We start from the raw sequence: 22,619 nt of genomic DNA, 5'->3' as shown, positions 1-22,619 counted from the left end.
ACACCAGGCTAGTGAAAGGCATTCTTTTAATGGTCATTCTTAGTTGATACATTTTCCTCAGAGCCAGATCTGGGAGTAGACAAAAACCTTGGGAGAAACTCATAATCTGGGGCAATCAGGGAGACTTTCCAGTATGATGTTTTATAAACTCACATAATTTTAATGTCAGAAAATAGCATCCTCCCTGACACCTTGTTATTGAAAGGTACCAGGTATATAAGACAAGGAACACTAGATTTGGAGGAACCAGATCTTGATCCCTGCCTCAGACACTTACAGAATGGTCATCCTGGGCACATCTGAGCTACAGTTTCATCTGTAGAGGATGAGATCATTCAATCAACCAATAAACATTTGTTAAGTACCTACTATGGCAATTCTGGGGTGGGGGTGGTGGGGAATGGGGAGGGTGGGGGATGGGGGTAGGTGCAGCGTAGAGAGTGCCAGTCCTGGGGACAGGAACATTCAACTTCCTGAGTTCAGACACTTATTAGTTGTGTGACCCTGGGCAAGTCACTTAATCCTGTTTGCCTCAGTTTCCTCATCTGTAAAATGAGCTGCAAAAGGAAATGGCAAACCATACCAGTATCTTTGCCAAGAAAACAACAGATGGGGTCACGAAGAGTTGGACATCACTGAAACAACCAAACAACAACAAGAATAAGGACTTACTATGCTCCAGGTGTTATGCTAAGCAATGGGGATACAAAAATAAAAGTGGGGCAGTCCTTGCCCTCAATGAGCTTCCATTTTAATGGGGTCGAGGACGTAAATTCATGCAGCACACATATAAAGTGAATAAATATAAATGTATGTGAAACAGTTAAGGACAAGGTGGTCTGCTCTGGGGAGAGTACATTGGAGCTGAGTTGTCCTCCCTTGGCCCATTCTTATGGGCACTTGTGCTCTGGATCAGTGGGGAAGGACTTGGTGCTTAAGGATAATGCTACAATCCTTCCATCCCTGTGACATTGGCAAGGTGAAGGGATACAACAAAAGAGGATTGGCCACTGAAATAGAAGGGACACTGATTCAGTAAACTTTACAAGGAGATAAACTGTCCGCTCTCAATCTCCTGAATGTGTGATTCTCTGGGACTGTCCATAACAGTGAGAGAAAGTCTCTGACAGATATGGCAGCATGGCCTGCCTACATCTGCCTGAGCTCATGCCTTGGGCTGCTGACTGCCTCTTCTGTTTTAGGTTTCTTCTCTAAGCATAGGTGACTGAATAATAATTCTGAATGGGACTTTTCCAAGGCAACTTCATGACTTCAACAGGTTGGTAGTTCCTGGATCCTTAAATAAGAGCTCAATGGGAGCAGGAGGAGTTTTCTGCAATTAAACTCTCCTTAGAAAAGATGATTACAGACAGACAGATGAGTCCAACCTCTGGCCAAGTTTGCTAGAAGATGTGAACTTTCATGGAGTTGCTTTGACAGTACAGAGCTGAGGGGAAGGTGAATTGGCTATTTAATCATCCCAGAAAATTTGGCAACTAATAAGATATGGAGGATGAATGAGAGTGATGTGTTGAAGATGACACCAAGACTGCAAATCAAGGCAACTGGAAAGATGGTAGTGCCCAAAGGATAATAATACAGGTGTTTCTGCCTGCCAGTGTTGTTGTGAAGATGGAATGAGAGGGTATGTGAAGTGCTTTGTAAATCATTAAGTACTTTATAAATGTCAGCTAGCATCATTATTTATATTGTGATAAGTCAAGGCGTCTGTGCCAAAATAAAAGCTCAAAGCCTCAATAGACAGTGATATGTAGGATGGAGTCCAGGGAAATAGAGTTTGCCAACATTTGGCCAGGACACACAAATGCATCTTCCCAGCCCAAGACTTTACATCTGAGTCATGTCTCTCACATTTATTGCAAGTCTGTAGGGCAGAGAGACCCTCTCCCTTTCTTTCCCACACAATGCTGAGTTTGCCACCTGGCCAAGAGTACCAAGAATGGAATAGTCTTTCCTTTGGCCTCACACATTCCCTTCTCCTCAGAGCTGTCCTTCCCTTTCTGCTTTCTCTTTACATAAAACTGAGAAAGAAATGTTTCATCATCTGGGACCACCTAAGATGGCCAAGTTAGTCAGTGCTTCTCCACAGGAATGAATGACTTCCCTTAATTCAGACTAATCACCTGTATACTTCACACAAAACATGGATCTTACTATTATACTCCACAGACACAGCTGTCAGTGCTAAGAGTAGGATCACCCCGAAGAACAGTGGCAGGTTTTATGACTGAAGTACTACTAAGTCTCCATATTTCGTTTCTACTAAGGTGGGGTAAGTTGGGATAGGTCGACATTGGTTTTTTCCCATTTAGGCTTTGGGGTCTTTAAGAGTCCTCCTTTAAAATACAGGTAGATTCCTTTGGTGAAAGAACTACAGAACCTCCTAAATAAATGAATGAAAAAGAATGTATTAATTGTTTACCATGTTCCAGGTACTGTGGTGGATTCTAGGAATGCAAATATAATCCAGTAAGATGGCTCCTGACCTCAAGGAGCTTACATTATAATAAGTGGGGGGTAGCTAGGGAGGAGTGCTTTAGAGGAGAAATTCAGGGGGTGGTGATTGGAATCATGGAGCAATTGATTGACAGGAGATCCTTTCCAGGTAGGATAGTGCTGATTGGATGATTGTTCTGAGAGCTAAATTTGATAAAGGAGTTGGGAGTATGACATGGAGACATAAGGGGCCTGGTGGGGCTATGTTCAGTTAAAATAAGTTGAATGCTCACTAATCAGAGAAGCAAGGTTCCAGGAGTGGGAATGCAAGGTGAAAAGAAACACAGGGATCCTCCGGTCCAACATGTGCCTAAATAGAAATCCTCCTCAATACAACCCCAAGTGGTCATACCCTTAGCATGATCTGGATTTAATTCTTGGTTCTGCCATGTTTTAGATACTTAGAGTTTCAAAGAGGGAAGGCACCACAGAATTAGATCATCCTGTCCAACCCTCTGATTTTTCACATCAGAAAATAATAGATGAAGGAATAATTTTAACCCAAAAGTAATTCATTGAAAGTTTTTGAGGAAGGGAGTGGTCAGACTCATGCTTTAAAAAGATATTTTTGGTGGGTGTGTAAAGTTCAGATTGGAATGGGGAAAGACTAGAGGTAAGGAAACCCATTAGAAAGCTATTATAATAGACCATTTGAGAGATGATGAGTCACTCAACCTAGGTGATGATTATATCAGTTAGAGAGATACCACTTTCTGTGCAGCCTTGGGCAACTTATTTGACCTCTCTGAGCCTTGGATTTCCTTATTGGTAAAATGAGAAGAAAATTGGCAAAGATATCAAAAGACAGAAATAGTGAGTGTTAGAAGAGCTGCGAGAAGACAGTTACTATGATGTACAATCAATGAAACTCTTGCCTGGTCTAATCATGCTAGAGAAAAATTTCAAATTAGGAAAGAAAAGTCACTAAACTATTCATATCCCATAACCTAGAGATCCCACTACTGGGGCATAGACAAATTTTCCATGCATACCAAGACACTCATAGTAGCAGATGGATATTTTACTCATTAAAAATTCTTCCTTCTCTTGGACAGAAAGCTTTCTGTAATTTCCACCCCTTGCCTTCTGGGGACATAGGGAACAAGTTTGTCTGCTTCCTTTCCTCTTGTTTAGACCTTTGTGTACTTAAAGATCATTAACATATTAGTTATAAGTTAAAACCTTATGGGACTTAAGACAAAGAAGAGGAGACCAGAACAGAGAGAAAAGAAACTGAGAGGGAGATGAGAACTGTAGGCAAACCACTCATTTCACAATTTTCCTTCAGGCTTCCTTGTGCTCACAAAACATAACATTTGCCAAAATGCCACAAAGAATCTTCTTTATATCATCTCGGCTAGCAAAGCATAGCTTCTCAACATCTAACATATAGGTATCCAAAGCAAGGATTAAAACCCAGAATTCCATTTGACAAACCACTTACTCATGCAAATGTCATGGGACTTCAAAATTGGCCATCCGGTCTAACCTTTACCTAAACAGGCATCTTGCTTACAGCAAACTCAACAAATGCTCACACATCCTATGCTTCAAGTTCTCTGCCAAGGGAGAACCCACTATTCTTGAATGTGGCATATTACACTTTTAGACAATTTTAATGGTTCTTCCTTATGGTGGTGATCAGACAGTTCAGTTCCAACTCTTTGCGACCCCCACTTGGGACTTTCTTGTCAAAGATGTTGGAGTGGTTTGCCATTTCCTTCTCCAGCTCATTTGACAGATGAGAAAACAGAGACAAACAAGGTTAAGTGACTTGCCTAGGGTCACATAGCCAGTAAGTGTCTGAGTCTGGATTTGAACTCATGAACATGAATCTTCCTAATTCCAAAGCCAGTGTTCTATCTGCTGTACCACCTAGCTGCCCTTAAATGTTCTTTCTTACCTCAAGGCTAAATTTGTCTCTTTGCAAAGAGAAATATGAAAAGGTAAACAGAAAGAGAAGCCATAAGGAACTCATTAAAATTGAACTGTTTACTTTCCTTCATGGAAAGATGATATTTGTAACTCATGAGACCTTTTTCAGTATTAGGGTAGTTAGAGGAAATATCCATATATATCCAAATATATATATGTATGTGTGTATGGGTATGTGTATATATGTATGTTACATATATATGTATAGGTAGGTATGTGGTTACAGGTATATGTGTGTACATACATACATAAGTGTGCATGTGCATATGTATGCTTGTATGGGTACACATACACATATGTATATGCATTATATACACACGTATATATGCATGTGTATATATATAATATATATTATATATATATATACACACACATGCACACATACATTATTCCTTGTTCTGCCTTTTGGGACCAAAGTGAACATATATATTCCCTCTTTCGTAGGGTAACTTTTTATATCCTTGAAGATATATCACATGTCTACCTTTTCTCTTCTTTGGGCTAAATATCCCCACTTCCTTCATCTAATCCCTATATGTCATCATGAGGTCCCCTATTATCCTGGAGTCATACTCCATGTATTAGACCAACTAAAATCTTGTAGGCTTTTGTTATAATGATATATAATGTTCATTACTTTTTAAAAGTAAAGGGAAATTCATTCTTTAAGATCATCCTTTCTTCCCAACTCTCCCTTCCCCCCATTCAACATGCTCAAGTCTCCCTTTCTGATTCCAGGTGATCATGAGAAGCTTGGTGGGGTTGGGGGGAGTTTTATAGTCACATACGACTTATTGTTGAAGGATTTGCACTGGGAGATGATGATAGCTCCCTTTATTGTTTAGGGAGTTGAGAGAAGGGATTGCTCTCAGTAGATATACAAAAGGGAGGGACCTGTCCCCGTATTTCTCTTTTGGCTTGAACTCTTCCATGTGGCAGGTAGTGTTCATTGCTTTGATTCTCTCCTTCATGGGGAGGGAGATGGGTGATGGTCTTTACTCCTCCATCCCTACTCCACTGCTACTTCCATACAGAGTATAAACCCAATGGAAGAGTTCACACCTGGGCTCCCAGCTGTCTTTTAACAAATGTTCCCTTTCCTCAGTAGATGACTGAACATGATTCTTAAGGTAGGAAAGTACAGGCTTGGGGTGACCCTGTGAGTTTGAGAGGTCCAGACTCAGTGGTCCAATGAGAATAATGATTGGTTTCTGTGACAGCTGGAGTTGACTGGTGGAAGGATAATCTTCTGCATCAGAGAGAAAAGGCCCTGATGAGATGACTGGCTCCAGCCTGGCTGTTTTATCAGCAGACTCAGTCAATACCAGCAGCCATTTGGACGGTTAAAATGTAAAATACCCAAATAGCAGTTTTGTAGGTTGCTTTGTGTTCTAAAGAGGTTTTAGTATTAGCCTTCCTACAGATCATAACTGTAGTTGTAAATCATTACTAAATCCTGTTCTGATAATGTGCACTCGTGAATGTTTTATGTTCAACACTTCTTGTGTGTATCTGAATAAATTGCTGTCCCATACTTGATTCTTAGCATACATCAAATTCCTTTCTCCATCCCATCCCCAATCCCACCTTTATTCAAAGACCCTAGATAGGAGCCAATGAGTCAATGAATGGGACAAGAGGGGAACTGAACCTATTCATTAAAATCAACCTCCTCTGAACTGAACCTGATCCAAACTGCATGCCTAGGTACAGGATTAGGAGAGGCAAGTTCCTCAGTCCCTTGGTGACCCTGCAGTGGTTGCTCAAGGTTAGATAAATAATACCTTGTAAAAAGGAAAACAAAACATTGAGGCACATTTCTTAGCAGATACACCCAAGTGTCCTTTTAATGAGGCTAGTCTAACCTGAGAAGTGGATTCATCACCAGCATGGATTAAGAAGTCTGTCACTTTCTTCTAATTGGTGGGAGACACTCTTCTAGATTGGTCAGTCTCCACCCTCCCTAGCATGTCCACACTGGCTGCTGCTATATGTGGCTGAGCTCCTAGCTAGCAATTGCTGAGAGGGAATAATAGTGCAGTCCAGATATGCACCTAGAGTGAGATAACAGAACAAAATCCCAGGACTGAGAGTCACCCTAATAAGGACTAGAGCAAGAGGTGGGGTTCAGGGTGCATACAGGTCACACAAGACCAAAATCACCTGCTTTTTGAGCTGCTCCAGTCACATACAGAAGAAGCACAGTGGAAATAAAGGCAAAGGGGGAATGAAGTCAATTGGCAGGAACACCAGAACATTTGATTTCCTTTCTTTGGAAAGCGCTCACAGAGCTCCACAGGAACCATGACAAGGCCATAAAAGGTGAGGAGGCCCCAGACCATCTGCATCAGTGGTCCCACCCCACAGAACACAGGTTGACAAAGAAAAAGAACAGCAGAGATGAAAAATGGGTCCTTAGGAGCCCCCCAGCCTCTTGTGCGGAATCTGTGTCCTTTAAAGAGATAGGAAGGACTTGGCAATGATGACAATAAAAATGATGATAATTAGAGAAGAAGAAGGAAAAAGAGGAATAGGAAAAGGAAGGATATGAGGAGGAGGAGGAGAAAAAAAAGAAGAGAGGAAGAAGAAGGAAGTAGAAAATATAAATGGCATATATATCATTCTTAAGATTTTACAAATGTTCTTCAAACATGATCTCATTTAAACCTCCCCAAAACACAGTAAGGTAGGTATCTGACCTGATTTCAGATCAAATTGCCCAAATACCTAGGATCACAGAACCATAGGATTATAGCCACCAAGAGAAGTTTTCATATTTTGTAGATAAACTGACCCTGGAACTTCTGCAGAGCAGATTCCTATCAATGTACTCCTAATAAAAAGTCTACAAAATATCTTCTTTCTTCTTTTTCTTCTTCTCCTTCTCTTTCTAAGTGATATTAATTGGTTAAATGAGAATGAGGTGCTAGTCATTTACCAGCACCTAACAGTGGGAGGAACATTGCTGGTGGGGGCTTTTTTTGATGACATTAGAGAGAAAGACAACCCAAGCCTTAGGGATACCCCTAGAACCCTACAGGGAAGATAGCTAGGCTCAAGAAGAGTGGACAAGTGCACTTTAATACATAATAATATCAACACTAGTTCACTTTATATGTTGCTTTATAATTTATAAAGTGCTTTTCAACTCTGGGAGGTAGGTAGGACAAGTATTAGTGTCTCTACTGAAGAAATTGAAGTTTCAAAAGACGAAGTAACTTAGAGTCATAAGATCACAGGATTTTGGAGTTGGGAGAGACCTTAGGAATCCCTTAGTCCAACACCCTCATTTTTCAAATGATGAAACTGAGGCTGAAGAAGAAAAAACTTACCCAAGGTCATTTTAAAACATAATGTTCTACAACATTTTTCTGGAGTCTGGGAATTATTTAATTATTTTCTGGATTCATGTGAGACAGAATAATAAAGTGGAAGGTGTTCGAGACTGAGAGTTAGAGACCTCGGTTGGAATCCTGTCTCTGTGGTTTATTGTTATTGTCGTTCAGTCATTTCAGTCCTGTCTGAATCTTTGTGACCCAGAGACTGGAGTGATTTACCATTTCCTTCTTCGGCTCATTTTACAGTTGAGGAAACTGAGGCAAATAGGGTTAAGTTACTTGTCCAGGGTCTCAAAGCTAGTAGGTGTCTGAGGCTGGATTTGAACTCATGAGGATGAGTCTTCCTGATTCCAAGCTGAGTATTCTATCCACAGAGAGGCTCCATAATTTACTGTGTGACCTTAGGGAAGTCACTTCCCCTCTCTAAAATGAGAGGACTGGTGATCTTTACGGAGGGATCCAGCACTCAATTGATAACTTATTATGCAATGTATAATTAAAGTTAAAGACAGTGAGACTGTGCTCACTCAAGGTCATGTAAATAAAAAATGGTCAGAGAGTTTTAAACCCAGGTCTAAAGACTCCAAACACCGGTTCCTTTTCTATTTTTATGCATTTTAATTGCCATCTGTATACTACCAGGAACAAAAGCATTCATGGATATTTTCCTCTGAAAAGTTTGTGCTTCCCAAAAGTTTCAGAAGCTGTCATATAAGGGAGTATTTAGTACACAGAAGTGTTCCCAGACCTACCCAGAGTCAAAAATCCAGGCCAAGAAAAACCTGTGCTTGAACCCCTCCCACACAGTCAATGCCACCCTTCAAGTTCCAAGTCCAACATGGGGAGTGACCCTAAATGTTCCATTAAAATATACTGTATATTTAGCAATACCTTAACTCAGGATGTCAAATACTAACTTATTTTTCCTTCCTAATCTCGCTCTCTTTCCTCCCTGCTAGATATCATGGGCTGTCACTCTGGCCCAAGATGCTCTGATCTTTTGTCCCTTTTCTATCCTCACTCAGTAAGCCTTCTTGCTACAAACTGGTTTTTCTTGTTTCCATTTTTTGTAGTTTTTTTGTGGGGGGAGCATACTTGGAGGGGTGGAGTGGAAATGTCCCTCCCTCCAACCTCATTGCCAAGGTATTCATCCAACCTCTGATGGTTTCCTTCCTTGGCTCCAACCACACCTACTGACTTTCTTGGCTGTTTCCTCCCTCTACCACCACACCTACCCTCCATACAGTTTCTCCTTTATCTCATTGTCCTTGCAGTCGATTTGGAAGGTCACTGTCGAGGTCATTTTCCTAGGAAATTTGCATCAGTGCTTGTTGGACTCCCCTACTGGTCTCCCTGTCTGTCCCTTGAGTGTGAAAAAACGTTGGTGTCAACTCCTTCTCCCTGTCTTGAGCTCTTTGGCCATCTGCAGCTTTGTCATCCTTAAAAACCCCGCTCCAGACTCCATCCTAGCCTGACATCACCCATAACGATAACTAAACCCACCCTTCCTGCCATCCCTGAATGTCTGGACCTCACCCAGCTAGGTTCTTTACCCTTACCACTTTCTTTCCCTTCCTTGTGTTGGTTCATTCATTACCAACTTGGGGCAAGGCCAGGGTAATTTTTTCCCCCTGGAAGCAGCTTTTATGGATCTAATAACAGTCATTTACAACATTACATAAAATTGAACAATAAAAATAATCTTGTCCATCTCAGCACACAGATTAAATAAAGTGATTTCTCCTTCCCCTCCCTTATGCTTCTTTTAAGCTGGGGAACCAGAATTTCCACCACTTCTCCAAGGTTGTTTGTTGGAATTTTCATAGGCTTCCTTGGAAAAGTTGTTTTCAGTGAATACAGCTTTAATATCCTAATATTTTAAAAGTTGTTAATTACATTTAATAGAGAATTCCTTGAAAACAGGGACTGTCCTTTGCCTGCCTAGGCATTCCCAGCACTTAATACAAGGCCTGGTACAGAGTAATCCCTTAATAAATGTTACAGGGGGCCTTGCTTCTCTGGAATTTTCTCCCTTGAAATAACTTGCAAGGGGGAGTAATACTCCCATCTCTCCAATTTCATCATCTCTATGTAGTGTTTGATTTGTTCATTCCTCCATCCCCTTAAAGGATTTTTTAAAAAATTGATTTTTCTCTCATTTACTATATTTTACTGGGAGATGCCCTAATTATATCCCAGATGAAGAGAGGTCACCATGGAATAAGATGAAGAAATAAAGGTTTCATTCAGTTCTCTTAACATTTCTTCTTGTTACCCTCATCAACAGGAAAAGGCCATGTAACCTTGAATGCTATGGACTGATTTTTGCTTGGGTCTCCTCTCTCCTCACTCTTCAAGTAAGATGACACAGATGCCACTTATAGAGTCCTATCTCTGAAGATAGAAGTAGTTTTGTGGAAACCAGAACAGCGTTGTTATACTGCTGCCTACAGACAGTGATTTTCCTCCTTCTAATCTGGTGTCACCTTTGAACTTAAACAAATAGACAGAGGGATGCAGCAGAATCGAGGGTCATTGGCTTAGGAACTTTCATCATTTGATGATGTTCATCAATGCATCTTTTTCCACTATTTCTTGAGTCATCCATAATGAAAAAATCTCTGATTCTTCAGAGATTGTGATGCTCCATGATTAGTAGCCAAATACAAATGGTGATTTGTATATAAGAAAAGAAATGTAGAATCAGGAAAGGAGATGGGAATAGTCACTCAATCTCATAGTGAGAACAAGAAATAACAAATGGACAGAGTAAGTGCTTCACTGGAGCTCATAGTACATTAAAAGACCTCAAGAAAGGCTTCCAGGGTGATGGTAGATCCTCCCCTGCCTTGGACGCTTACTAACTTCGTGAACCTGGGCAAGTAATCAACCTCTGTTAGCCTTGGGTACTTCATTTGTAAAATGGAGATAGTAATAGAACCTACCTCACTGAATTGTGAAAATCGCAAGTAAGTACCATCTTAAAAGTACTTTGTACACCTCAAAGCACTATAAAAAATGCTGGCTATTGTTATAGAAGAATTATGGGAAGATGTGGACAAGTGTCTTATAGAATGAAAAGGCGTAGATGGTGCAACGTGCCTTATTGGATGAAATACACAAATGACGTTGCAGATCCATTGAAGTCTTAAAATTTTGGAGGGCGACGTTGCCTAGAAATTGCTGTGTTACCTTGCACAATTCACTTCTCTCCTCTGGGGAACCATTTCTGTGTCTATAAATGAGGGAATCTGCAAACTTCTTTCTAACTTTAATATTCTAAACTGCTATCCTCCCATATTGATTGTAGTAACCCTGAGATTATCAATCAGTCAATCAATAATCATTTATTAAGTGCCAAGCACTATGTTAGGAAATAAGGTTACAAAGATAAAAACAAAATAATCCCAACCCTCAAGGAACTACTGAGAGGAAACCACATTTACACAGGTGAATCAATTAAAACTTATGTAAAGTTAATATAAGGGCAGATAGGTGATGTAGTGGATAGAGTTCTGAGCCTGGAGTCAGAAAGACTCCTCTTTCTGAATTCAAATCTGGCCTTAGATACTTACTAGCTGGGTGACATTAAGCTTAACCCTGTTTGTCTCAGTTTCCTCATCTGTAAAATGAGCTGGAGAAGGAAACGGCAAACCACTCTAATATCTTTGTCAAGAAAACCTCAAATGGGGTCATAAAGAGTCAGATACAACTGAATAAATGACAACATGGTCAGATCTATTCTTTAGGATGATCAGGTTAGCAGTTGTGTGAAAGATGGAGTGCAGAGGGGAGAGAGAGACTGGAGGAAGGGAGACTAATTAGGGAGTTATTGCAATAGTCTGGCCAGGGGTAGGGAACCTTTGGCCTCCAGGTCACATTAGTGCAGTTTTTTGACTAAGTTCAAATTTTACAAAAGGAGATTTGTTCTATGAAGTTTGGATCCAGTCAAAGGGCCACACTTGAGGACCTAGAGGGCCACATGTGGCCTCAAGGCTGCAGGTTCCCCACCCTTGGTCTAGGTCAAAGTTCATTGTTGCTATTGCTGAGTCAGCTCCTACTCTTCTGAGGCTGGTGACTTTGCATTGCCCCCCCTCACTTAAATCCAATTCACTTGCTTGTCATGGCATCGCTTCCCTGATGTCATGGTCCTCTTCCAGAATGAAGAACAAACAACAGCTCTAGATGACTCCATGGAGCACAACACACCAGTCTCTTCTATCCTCCACTATTTCCCAAAGTCTGTCAAAACTAGGCCAGAGGTAAAGAGAATCTAAACTAGGGTGGAGGTTATCTGAATGGAGAGAAGAGGACGATATTGTGGAGTAACCATCTCTTGCCTCCAACCTCCAATGAGCCAATCTAGGAAATGCTATGGAAATTCTAATAGACCTGTCCTGCCCCAGGGCCAAGTTCTAAAATTATAAAGCACCTAAGTAGAAATGTAGGAAAGGAAGACAGATCTGAGAATTGTTCAGTAAGGAGAAAGTTGAAGCTCATTATCTGGGACTGTATTTGGGGCTATTAGGTCAAAACAGCCCAGAAAGGAAAAGGGTTGACATAAGGTGAGATCTCAGTTTCTTATATTCTGATTTTTATTAATTAAATAACTTACTTCTTCTAGGCATTCCCTACCTGGAATACCTTTCTTTCTACCTATTCCTACCCATTCTTCAATGCACTTCTCAAGGCCCATCTCTCCTTATTCCCCAAGACTCTATCCTAGGCTATTTTCTCTCCTCTTTTTAAACTATTTGACTTGGTGAAAATGGAATTGAGCAAACATCATAGATTCAACTGTCATCTCTACGTAGCTGATTCTCAGATCTATTTGTCCAGTCCTAACCTCATCTGAGACATAGCTTAGTGGATCAAATGAATGCTGGGCCTGGATTTAGGAAGACCTGAGTTCAAATCTGGCCTCAGATACTTACTAGTTATGTGACCCTGGGAAAGTCATTTAACCTGTTTTTGCCTTAATCCATTGGAGAAGGAAATGGCAAACCATTCTAGTCTCTTTGCCGAGAAGACCTCACGTAGTGAGGTGTGGTCTACGGGGTCATGAAAAGCCATACAACTGAACAACAACAATTTCTCCTGACCTCCAGTCTTGTGTCTCTACCTGCCAATTGGACATCTTGAAGTGGATGTCCCGTAGCCATTTTAAACTCAATAAGTCCCAAACAGGAGTCATTATTTTTTCCTCCCCACACTCCCTAATTTCCCTGTTACTGTCAAGAGCTTCACTATCTTTCCAGTCACCCAGACTTGCAACCTAGATGTTATTTTTGACTCCTCACTCTCTCTCACACTTCATCTCTAGTCAATTGCTGAGGCCTGATGAGTCTACCTTCATGTCTCTTGCATAAATCCCCTTCCCTTCCTTGACATTGTCTAGTACAATTGCTGTCATCATCTCATGCCTACATTATTACAATAGCCTGATGATCTTCCTGAAGCTCAGATTTGATTACATCACCCCCTATGAAATAAACTCTAGTGGCTCCCTATCACCTAGAGGATCAAATATAAAATCCTCTGGCTTTTGAAGCCTGTCATAACCTGGTCCCTTTCTACCCTTCCAGTCTTATCACACCTTACCTTATTCTGCAGTCCAGTGACACTGGCCTCTTTGCTGTTCCTCCAATAAGACAACCCATCTCCCACCTGCACATTTTCTTTTTTAAAGTTTTCTTATCTATCTATCTATCTATCTATCTATCTATCTATCTATCTATCTATCTATCTATCATCTATCTATCTATCATCTATCTATCTATCTATCTATCTATCTATCTATCTATCTATCATCTATCTATCCATCTATCTATCATCATCTAGCTATCTAGCTAGCTATCTTTACAGCTCTTATGCTACTGTATTTCTTTATTACTGGAAAGTCCAGGAGAGCAGATTAATTTTAGCTTACAAGCATGAAATCCATGAAAATATCACCTGCCTTTGGGTTAAACTCAAGGCATGGGTAACAGTCTTAGGACTTGAATTTTTGCTTCCAAAATAGAATTAAGGAAATAAACAGTCTGTTTACAGAGGGGATTCCAAGGAGCACTCGCCCTGGGCTTCAGGCATCTGGAGGAGTCCCGTACAGCCTGAGCTGTCTGCAGTCAGGTGCTGCTCCATACAAAGGATCGCCCCATAACTCTTTCCAGGCTTTTGCACGGTGATGGAGCCTTTGGCACTAAGTGACAGCTGAGGGACAGCCTTTTGGAAGTCAAAGGTCAGGACCTGCTGAGGCTCTGACAAGCATTTGCTTGAGTACTTCCAGAGAGAAGGAAGCTCTGCTTCCTGGGCTTCTCTCAAGAGCAGAGAGTGCTTAATCATATCATCCATAAAGCCTTCTCATCTACCATGCTCATTTTACAGATGAAGAAACTGAGGCAAACAGTGTTAAGTGACTTTCCCAGAGTCACAAGTATCTGAGGCTGGCTTTGAACTCAGGTCTTCCCGACTCCAGGCTTGGCCCTCTATCCACTGTACCACCTAGCTTTGTCACTAGGGAAGTCTCAATGGGGATTATATCTGGAATTTTCTGTATTATAAAAACAAAAGGCAGCAAAAACTTTTTTAAAAAGTTGATTTAGGAATTTTATGTTAGGCATGTTAGGCACCAAGACAAAAATGAAACTACCTCTGCCACCAAGGAGTGTGCTGGGGCAAATAATAAATACATGTGTAAATACATATAGACTAGATAGAAGTAATTTGTGAGAAAGAAAAGAAGGAGGGAATGGGAATCAGGAAAGGCTGTGTGTAGGAGATGGCATTTGATCCGTTCCATGAAGTTAGGGATTCTTAGAGGGAGAAGTACAGAGAGAGCACATCCCAGGAGAAAATGACTAGACTAGTCATTAGACTAGTTAATTAGACAGATGCAAAAAATTAAGTGCTAAGTGAGACCTGGAGGAGACATACAAGTTTCCCTAGGAAAAAATTCTTAACCTTGGCATGCCTGGACCTCCATGGTATCTGCAGATAGATTTCAAAGGGTCAGTAAACTTGGATGGGAAACTTAATTAGTTTCCTATGTATTTTATTTTATATATTTAAAAATATTATTCTAAGATGCAATCCTTAAGCTTCACCACACTGCCAAGTAACACAAACAAAGTTAAAAACCTCTGTCCTGGGGTATTTTATTCTATCATCAAGAATTGCAAGAGAAGTGGGTGCAAGGGGCGAGAAGAGAGGGTCTTTACCTATTCCTTAGTAGGGAAACCAAGAAGAAGAATAGAAGGAAAGATTAGAATTTTCCCAGTCCTAACAGTACATTAAAATTCCACTTTAGAGGCTCTTCTTGCTCCACTCTATCTCAGCCAATTTTATCCTCCAGTTGAAAATTTGTCTTCTCCCTATCTCCCTTGCCTTCAAGTATCTTTGCACTCTAGCACACCTGACAAGCTAGCCCCAGGGAGTGAGTAGGACACACCTGCAGGACAAGCAAACCATTACATCCTAGTTCGATCCTATGGTATCCTCACTAGATACTAGCTTGGTCAGATAGATGGACAGCAGCAGAAAGTTCAGGAAGCCCTCATCCATGCTTTTTAGTTTGCTCCAGAAAAAGTGTTGCAAAGAAGCAAATCTGTTTTTTCCCCTGTGCTTGGTTCTCTAGCTTGTTCATGGAGAATCCTTTCTTTAGGAAACTCCTACCTGCTCCCGTGGTGTGATTTGTAGATGAAAGGAAATTCTCATGTTGAGACATTGCAGTACATTGGACAGAGCTCTGGAGTCAGAAGATTTGGGTTCAAATCTCTCCCTCTGGGGCTTGTATAAACTTTCATGAGCCTCAGTTTCCTCATCTGTAAAATGAACGTCCTCTGAGATTCCTTCTGGTCCTCAACTAATGATCTGATTAGAAAAATCAAGTGAGAATTGATTGAAGTAACTACAACAAGCCCTGGGAGGGAGATTTGGGGTTGAAGACTCAGCTGTGCCTCTAACTAGTTGTGTGACTTTGAGTGAGCAACTTAATGTCTCTCTCTGGACTGTGATTTCCTTCCTCATTGAAAAAAAATGAGGAAGATTTACCAAGTGATCGCTAAGGTTTTTTCCTGTTCTGAAATTCTATTTCAAATGGCTTTTCCAACTGAAGCCTTAGCTGTAGCTGATACAGTTTGTCTGGAATGCACCCAGAGACAATGTAAGGAAATGATACCCCAGAATGCTTCACAATAAAAAAAAAGTATGACTCATTTCTGTAGAGCCATTCATGTAAATGGGCTATAACCAGGATACATCCCTCTGCCAGAAACTTGTTGAATCAACACTGATGGACAGATCTGGCATAGGTTAGGGAGGGAGTTCCTGGATCCTCTGATGAGCTCTTGAGGCTAAGTGGGTCCCTATCACCTCTAAGACAAAATACAGACTCCTCACCCTGGCATTTTAAGACCTCCACCTACCTTTCCAGACTTATTTCATGTTACTCCCCATTCCCCAAAATGTACTCTCCATTCCAGTCAAATTAGCTTCCTACCTTTTCCTTATGTATAGCATTCATTTCCTGCCTGCACACATTTGATCAGGTTGGTCCCCTCTCATGCCTCCTACCTCACTTCCACCTTGAGGAGGCCCTAGCTCCCTTCTAAGTAAAACTCCAGTATGACTTACTACAGGAGACTGTTCCTGACTCCTCAGCTGAAGCTTTGTACACACTTTATATTGTCATCTCTGCACATGCATCTCCACCAACAGAATGAGTATTCCTGAGTTCAGGGATGGTTCCATTTTTGACCTGGTATCTCTAGTGCCTAGAACAGTGTCAGACACATAGGTGAGGCTTAATAACAGCTTGTCAAACAATCTGGAAATATTTTTCTCTCCAATATATCAGGTTAGCACCTGAGATATTGTTTTCACTGGGAGAGACGATCAACATGACATACATTTAGTTTCCCTTAATGGCCTATCTGGGCCACAGGACTGAGAATAAAGAAGACTCCTCTTCATGAGTTCAAATCTGGTCTCAACCTTACTAGGTGTGTAACCCTGGGCAAGTCACTTCATCCTGCTTGCCTCAGTTTTCTCATCTGTAAAATGAGCTGCAGAAGGAAATGCCAAATCACTCCAGTATCTTTGCCAAGAAAACTCCAAATGGGGTCACGAAGAGTCTGAAATGATTGAGTGACAACAATAACATTTGTAGACTTGAATTGACAGTAATTTTTTCCTAAAAATCTAGTCCATGAGTAAGGGACTTTTTATTAAATGGTCAGGACAGTGACCCACATATAAACACATCAGCCAGGAGTAGCATATGTCAAAAAGAACATAAAATTGATTTTTCATTTTTTGGGGGGATACTTAAGAGGAGGCAAATTGAACATGCTTCTGTATCTTGACAAATCTGTAACTGTGATCTCATTGCTGGCCGAACTCCCCCACAACCTTTCCCAGTCTTAGATTGCTTTCTTGAGTTGTTACAGTCAAAAATATTCTTCAATTGGTGATGAGCCTTTCCACATCTGATGAGGTTGGTCCCAGACAACAGACACACCATCTTTTGATGAGCTTGCTCTACAAAAGTTTCCTTCGGTGCCCCTCCATGAGGCATCGGAGGAAGATTTGAGTGGGGAAAATTAGTGATCAAGATACATAAAATAGTTTCCATTTTGATGGTATGGTTAGTTGATAGCTACATTTTTGAGAGATCATTTATATCTAATGCTTAAGTTAGGGGAAGGGAAGGGGTGGCATGCCATGAATCTGCCACAATAGTTCTACCTTCAAGAGCTGCCCGGAACAAACCTAATTTTTTTCCAGCTCACAGTCCCTCAGATATTTGAAGGTTGCTCCATGGCTTACTTCTACCTAATCATGTCTTCTCCTAGATGAACAGCCCTTATTCCTTTAGCTGAAGCTTAAATAGCATGATATCCAGTCTCTCTATTACCTGGCTTACCCTCCTCTGGCCATGCTCTTAAAACGTGACCCCTAGAACTGAACAAAGTATTCTATGATCTGATTAGTATTAGAATATAGAAAATTATCTCTTGTGTTGTAGACTTCTATTAACGCAACCTAAGATTATATTAATTTTTTTGATAATTTCATCATATCACTGGCTCATCTTGAACTTGTGGGTAAACTAAGAACCTCAGATCTTCTGGTTACTTGAGTCTCTACCTTCTTATATTTATCAATGATTTTTAAAAAGCATTTCTCTGATTTCTTGGGGGGCAGCTAGGTGGCACAGTGGATAGAGAGCTGGATCTAAAGTCAGAAAGACCCGAGTTCAAATCCTGACTCTGACACTTACTAGCTGTGTGACTCTGGGCAAGTCACTTAAATAAAGTCAGTGTCCTCATGTCTAAAATGGGGATGACAGTAGCACTTCCCTCCCAGGGTTATTGTGAAGATCAAACCAGATCACTTAGGTAAAATGCTTTGCAAACTGTAGAGATGTTGTGATTCTTTTCAGTGTCTTGGCAACGCTGCTACTTCCCATGATTTTTCTAATATCAATGACACTGATTGAGATGGGCAGACCTCAGAAGAGAGACTCCGAAATGCCAAGCACATGACAAAGTCGAACTTTAGATATTAGCTCATCACCCACCAGTTCCCTACTGGTATTCTCCATTCTTAGACTTTCTGACAACTTGCCAACATGGCACTGGGCCCATATAAAGAGTGGCAGACAAGATGTCCTATTCATTGGCCTTCCCTAATGGCCTTAGCCAATACCAACAGAACACAAAGTACACACACACATTCACAGGGGAAGGCACTTGTAGATCCAGACTAATTCAATCACACTATCTCAGCAGTAAGGGCTTATGGTATATGGAGACTAATATAGCAATGGAGACTCATAGTTGGAGTCAAGAGACCAAAGTTCAAATCCTGCCTCTTATACTTATTAGCTCTGTGATAATGGGCAGGTCGCTTAAAGTATCTAAGCCTCAGTTTTCTTATCTGTAGAGATAACAGTTCTACTTATGGGGTAGTTTTGAACACCACATATGATAATGTATATAAAGTGCTTTGGAAGATTGAACGCATTATGTATCTGTTATTATTGTTGATATTACTAATGTTAACCTGCATTCGTCCTTCTCTCTCTTCTTTTGCACTTAATTTCTGATGACAGAATTGGGGGGGAAGGGTTGGGGTTCAACTCAACATTCCAATGAAGGAGACACATGCAAACAACTCTGAACATCCATGATATGTGTATCTTCCTACCTGCCCCCTGGAACCTCACAGTTACCTTCCCTTCTCCAGCTTGGAGTACTCCAGGTACTCCAGAACTTGGATTCTATTAAGAACCTGATTCTTTTAAAAACCTTAGATTCTATTAAAGAACTTGATCCAGTATATTTCCTTTCACCCCACTCTTCTTCCCCTGGCCTGACATCCCAATTTCAGGTCTACTTTGTGTATTCATAGTCCCATCTGTCCATCTGGAGAAGAACAGACCTCTCTGGTCTAATTCTGGAGGGCCCTGTAGAGTATCTGCCTGGATTTCTGGTCCCAGACTTCACAGGCCTGGCCCATCCTGCCACCTCTTTCAAAAAGTGTGGTCATGGCAGTTATTATAATATCCTGATAGTCATATCTTTCACAGTGAAACAGTGACCTTTAGCATTTCGCATTGTCTGGCTTTTGTCATATAGAAATCAAAGGGTAGTGCTGTTACAGCAGGAAAAATCCAGGCAAACTCATTCAACTTGGAGTTAGAAGACCTGAGCTTAAGCTCCAGCTCTTATATTTATTAACTGAACTGGGTGGCTTTGAATAAGTCATAATTTCTCTCAGCCTCAACTTTCTCATCTGTAAAATGGAAGAGTAATTACTAGCACTACTTAAATAGTCATTGAGAGGGAGAAACTTACTTTATATGTTATCAACATACAAATTATTATTGTCATTCTAATAATCAGATGATGGTTGCTTTTGAGTTTTAAACTTATAAGACAATAGATTTAATGCTGCAAGGAACTTTCAGAATGATTTAATCCAACCCCTTGCTGCCTCAAATATGCTGTGGATAGAGCGCTGGATCTAGAGTTAGGAAGACCTGAGTTCAGATTTGACTTCAGACCCTTCCTAATGGTATGACTCTGGACAAGTCACCCAACTTCTGTCTGTCTCAGTTTCCTCAACTATGAAATGGGGATCATCACAGCACCTACCTCCCAGGGTTGTGGTTGTGAGGATCAAATGAGACCATATTTGGAAGACACTTAGCCTAGTGCATGGCACATAGGAGATACTTAATAAATTCTTGTTTCCTTCCTCCTCCTTCCTTTTACACATGAAAAAATTGAGGCCCAGAGAGGTTAAGTGATTTGCCAAAAGTCACACAGTTAAATGAGTATCAGAGGCATGATTTGACAGCTCCCTAACCTCAGAGTTAGCATTCATTCCATCATACTCTGCTGTCTCTTTAACACGTCATAAACTTATTTTGCTTACTCTCTGTCCTCTCATGACAATATGTATTAGTCTATATGTTGTACAGCTGAAGATTCATTTATAATCCTCAAATTCTGAAATGATCCTAGCCTGTATTCCTTCAGAGTTCTTATTATATTTTCTGTCCTTGAACATTATGTTAGCTATTATTATTATTATTTTCCTAAGAATTATCATTTCCTATCCACATCAGTATCAATCCCCCATTCACCTTCATCTCACATCAGGCAGAGTCCTCTTGGCACCCCATCACAGCCCTGCGTCATAGATCATGGTTTGGCTTACCCAGGGAATTTCAAAGTTTCAAAGGTGAGGCAACAAACACACCATCATTGTTGTAAATACAGAATTCAAAGAGCATTTGAAATGTCACTCGTGCGGATAGTCACCTGAGATTACTTCATCCTACAGTGGAGGCCCTCACAAACGTACTTTGGGTGGGGCTTCAATCGTTTGCCCCTTGCACCTTGAGAAATAACTACTCCTGGCTGCCTTCTTTGCATATGTTCTCTACAGGTATTACTCAAGTCCTTGACAACTTCTGAAACTCAATTGAGACAAAGGAAAGTATGAAAGTGAAAAGCCCTGGTTGGATTCAATGGAACTATGCATGTGTTCCTGTTTTCTCCTCCTCTATCTGGAGCAGCTAGGTGGTGCAGTGAATAGGGCTCCAGGCTTGGAGTCAGGAAGACCTCAGTCCAAATCTGGCCTCAGACACTTACTGTGTGACCCTCTGCGAGTCAATTAACCCGGTGTCCTTTAGTTTCCTCATCTATAAAATGAGCTGGAGAAGGAAATGGCAAACCATTCTAGTATCTCCGCCAAGAAAACCCCAAATGGGGTCAGAAAGAGTCAGACACGACTGAACAACAACAAATTTGGGACAGAAATGACCAGTTTTAGGAAAAGGGAAAGGCTTCCCGCTCAGCCAACCAGTTTTATAAGGCTTGAGTCTCAAGAAATTGATTACATCGCAATCAAGTTTGCAGTGGGCTGGAATTTGTCTGGTTTGGCAGGTATCGTCTTATACTCCAGAAACTGATAGAACATGTTATGGTTCTCTCTTCCTAGTTTCAATATGGATCATCCTAATCACTGTTTTCACTGAGGAATAAGTGTAGGAGTTTACATGTGATATTTCTGTTGCTGTTTACATGGCATCGAGTTTACATGTGATATTTCTGTTGCTGTTTTTGGAGTTTATTTTAATGACCAGTGTTGTCAGCATATTCTGTTGCATGAAATATACATAAGCCAAAGTTCAAAGTCAGAAAATAATAACAGAGAGGAGTAGGAATAGTTAGTAATAAAGAAAAGGTATATGTTTTCAATACTGAAAGAAAGGATTATTTTATCCTCTTTGCGCACCTAAACCATCAAATGGTCATAGATTTAAAGCTGGAAGAGGTCTTAGAAGTCAACTAGTCTAACCCTCATTTTACAGATGAGGAAACTGAGAACCAGGGTCTTACTTCATACAGGGCAGTAGAAACAGAGTTAGCATTCACAGTCAGATCCTCTGATTTCACAGTCAACATTTTTTCCACTTTTTTCTCTCCCTCCTATTCCCCCCCCCCCCCCCCCCACTCCCCATGCCTTCCTTCTTGCTCTCCTCCTGGGAAAAGAGTGTAATAGTGATGCAAATTGCTAGAATCTACTACGTGGAATAATCTGAGGTCCTTTCCAGCTCTAAATCTATTCCACAAATAGTTCCCTGAAGGGGAAAAGAAATGACAAAAATATAAAGTCTTGGGTCAAATGTCTTAACCATAATCCTGGTTATTTTAGGGACCAGTAATGAGTTGTAAAAATCCAGACTGCTGAGTAACACAGTGCTTAGCATTCATCACCCACTGGCTTTTGCCTTTAAAAGCCCACATCTCCAACACTGCTTGAACTGGGGCATGAAATTCATATTCACAAAATCTATTTTGTGGTGCCTTTTGTTTTAGCTTTAAGCTGATTCCTATGAGACATATATATATATATATCTGGCTTCTGGGCAGAGTTAAAAGAAGGAAGAGACTAACTTCCTGATTAAGAGATAAAATAATAGCGATTCAGAAAAAACTTATATGGTTTCCCTGAATATTGTAATATTTTCTTCACACCACCATTGCTGAAAATCCCACAATCTTAAGGATGGATAATCCCATTCTCCCACCCTCCCACTCCCCATTCCCCCAGCTTTTCCTCATGTTCACTGGGCTGTGCAGGAAAGGAAACTCTAGAGACTTACCAGTTCTGGAATGAAGAAAGCATATGGGATTGTTATAAAAAAGGTTAATCCTGTGGGCACTTCAGGAGGTGCATAGGTGGTGGGTGGAGGGAAGTCTTTAGATGCCATCCCCTTTCTGTGTTCAGGGGCCTCTTTCGCAGCTCACCTAG

The 22,619-nt window shown here is 40.8% G+C and overlaps 1 protein-coding gene across 1 annotated transcript in view; it reads right to left on the bottom strand.

The window, feature by feature from the left end:
* Positions 1–22,619, bottom strand: part of MALL (mal, T cell differentiation protein like) — a 45,668-nt gene that overhangs the window by 23,010 nt on the left and 39 nt on the right. Inside the window, exon 1 of the mRNA XM_072634691.1 lies at positions 22,471–22,619. This exon is cut by the window's right edge and continues 39 nt beyond it. Within this exon, the coding sequence (XP_072490792.1) occupies positions 22,471–22,578 (108 nt within the window). The 5' untranslated portion in view covers positions 22,579–22,619. The remainder of the gene's footprint in view (positions 1–22,470) is intronic.

The sequence above is a fragment of the Notamacropus eugenii genome, chromosome 1, assembly GCF_028372415.1.
Source record: "Notamacropus eugenii isolate mMacEug1 chromosome 1, mMacEug1.pri_v2, whole genome shotgun sequence".
Taxonomy (NCBI): Eukaryota; Metazoa; Chordata; class Mammalia; order Diprotodontia; family Macropodidae; genus Notamacropus; species Notamacropus eugenii.
Note: the sequence above shows the minus strand (reverse complement) of the source record. Positions and strands in the feature narration are given on the sequence as shown.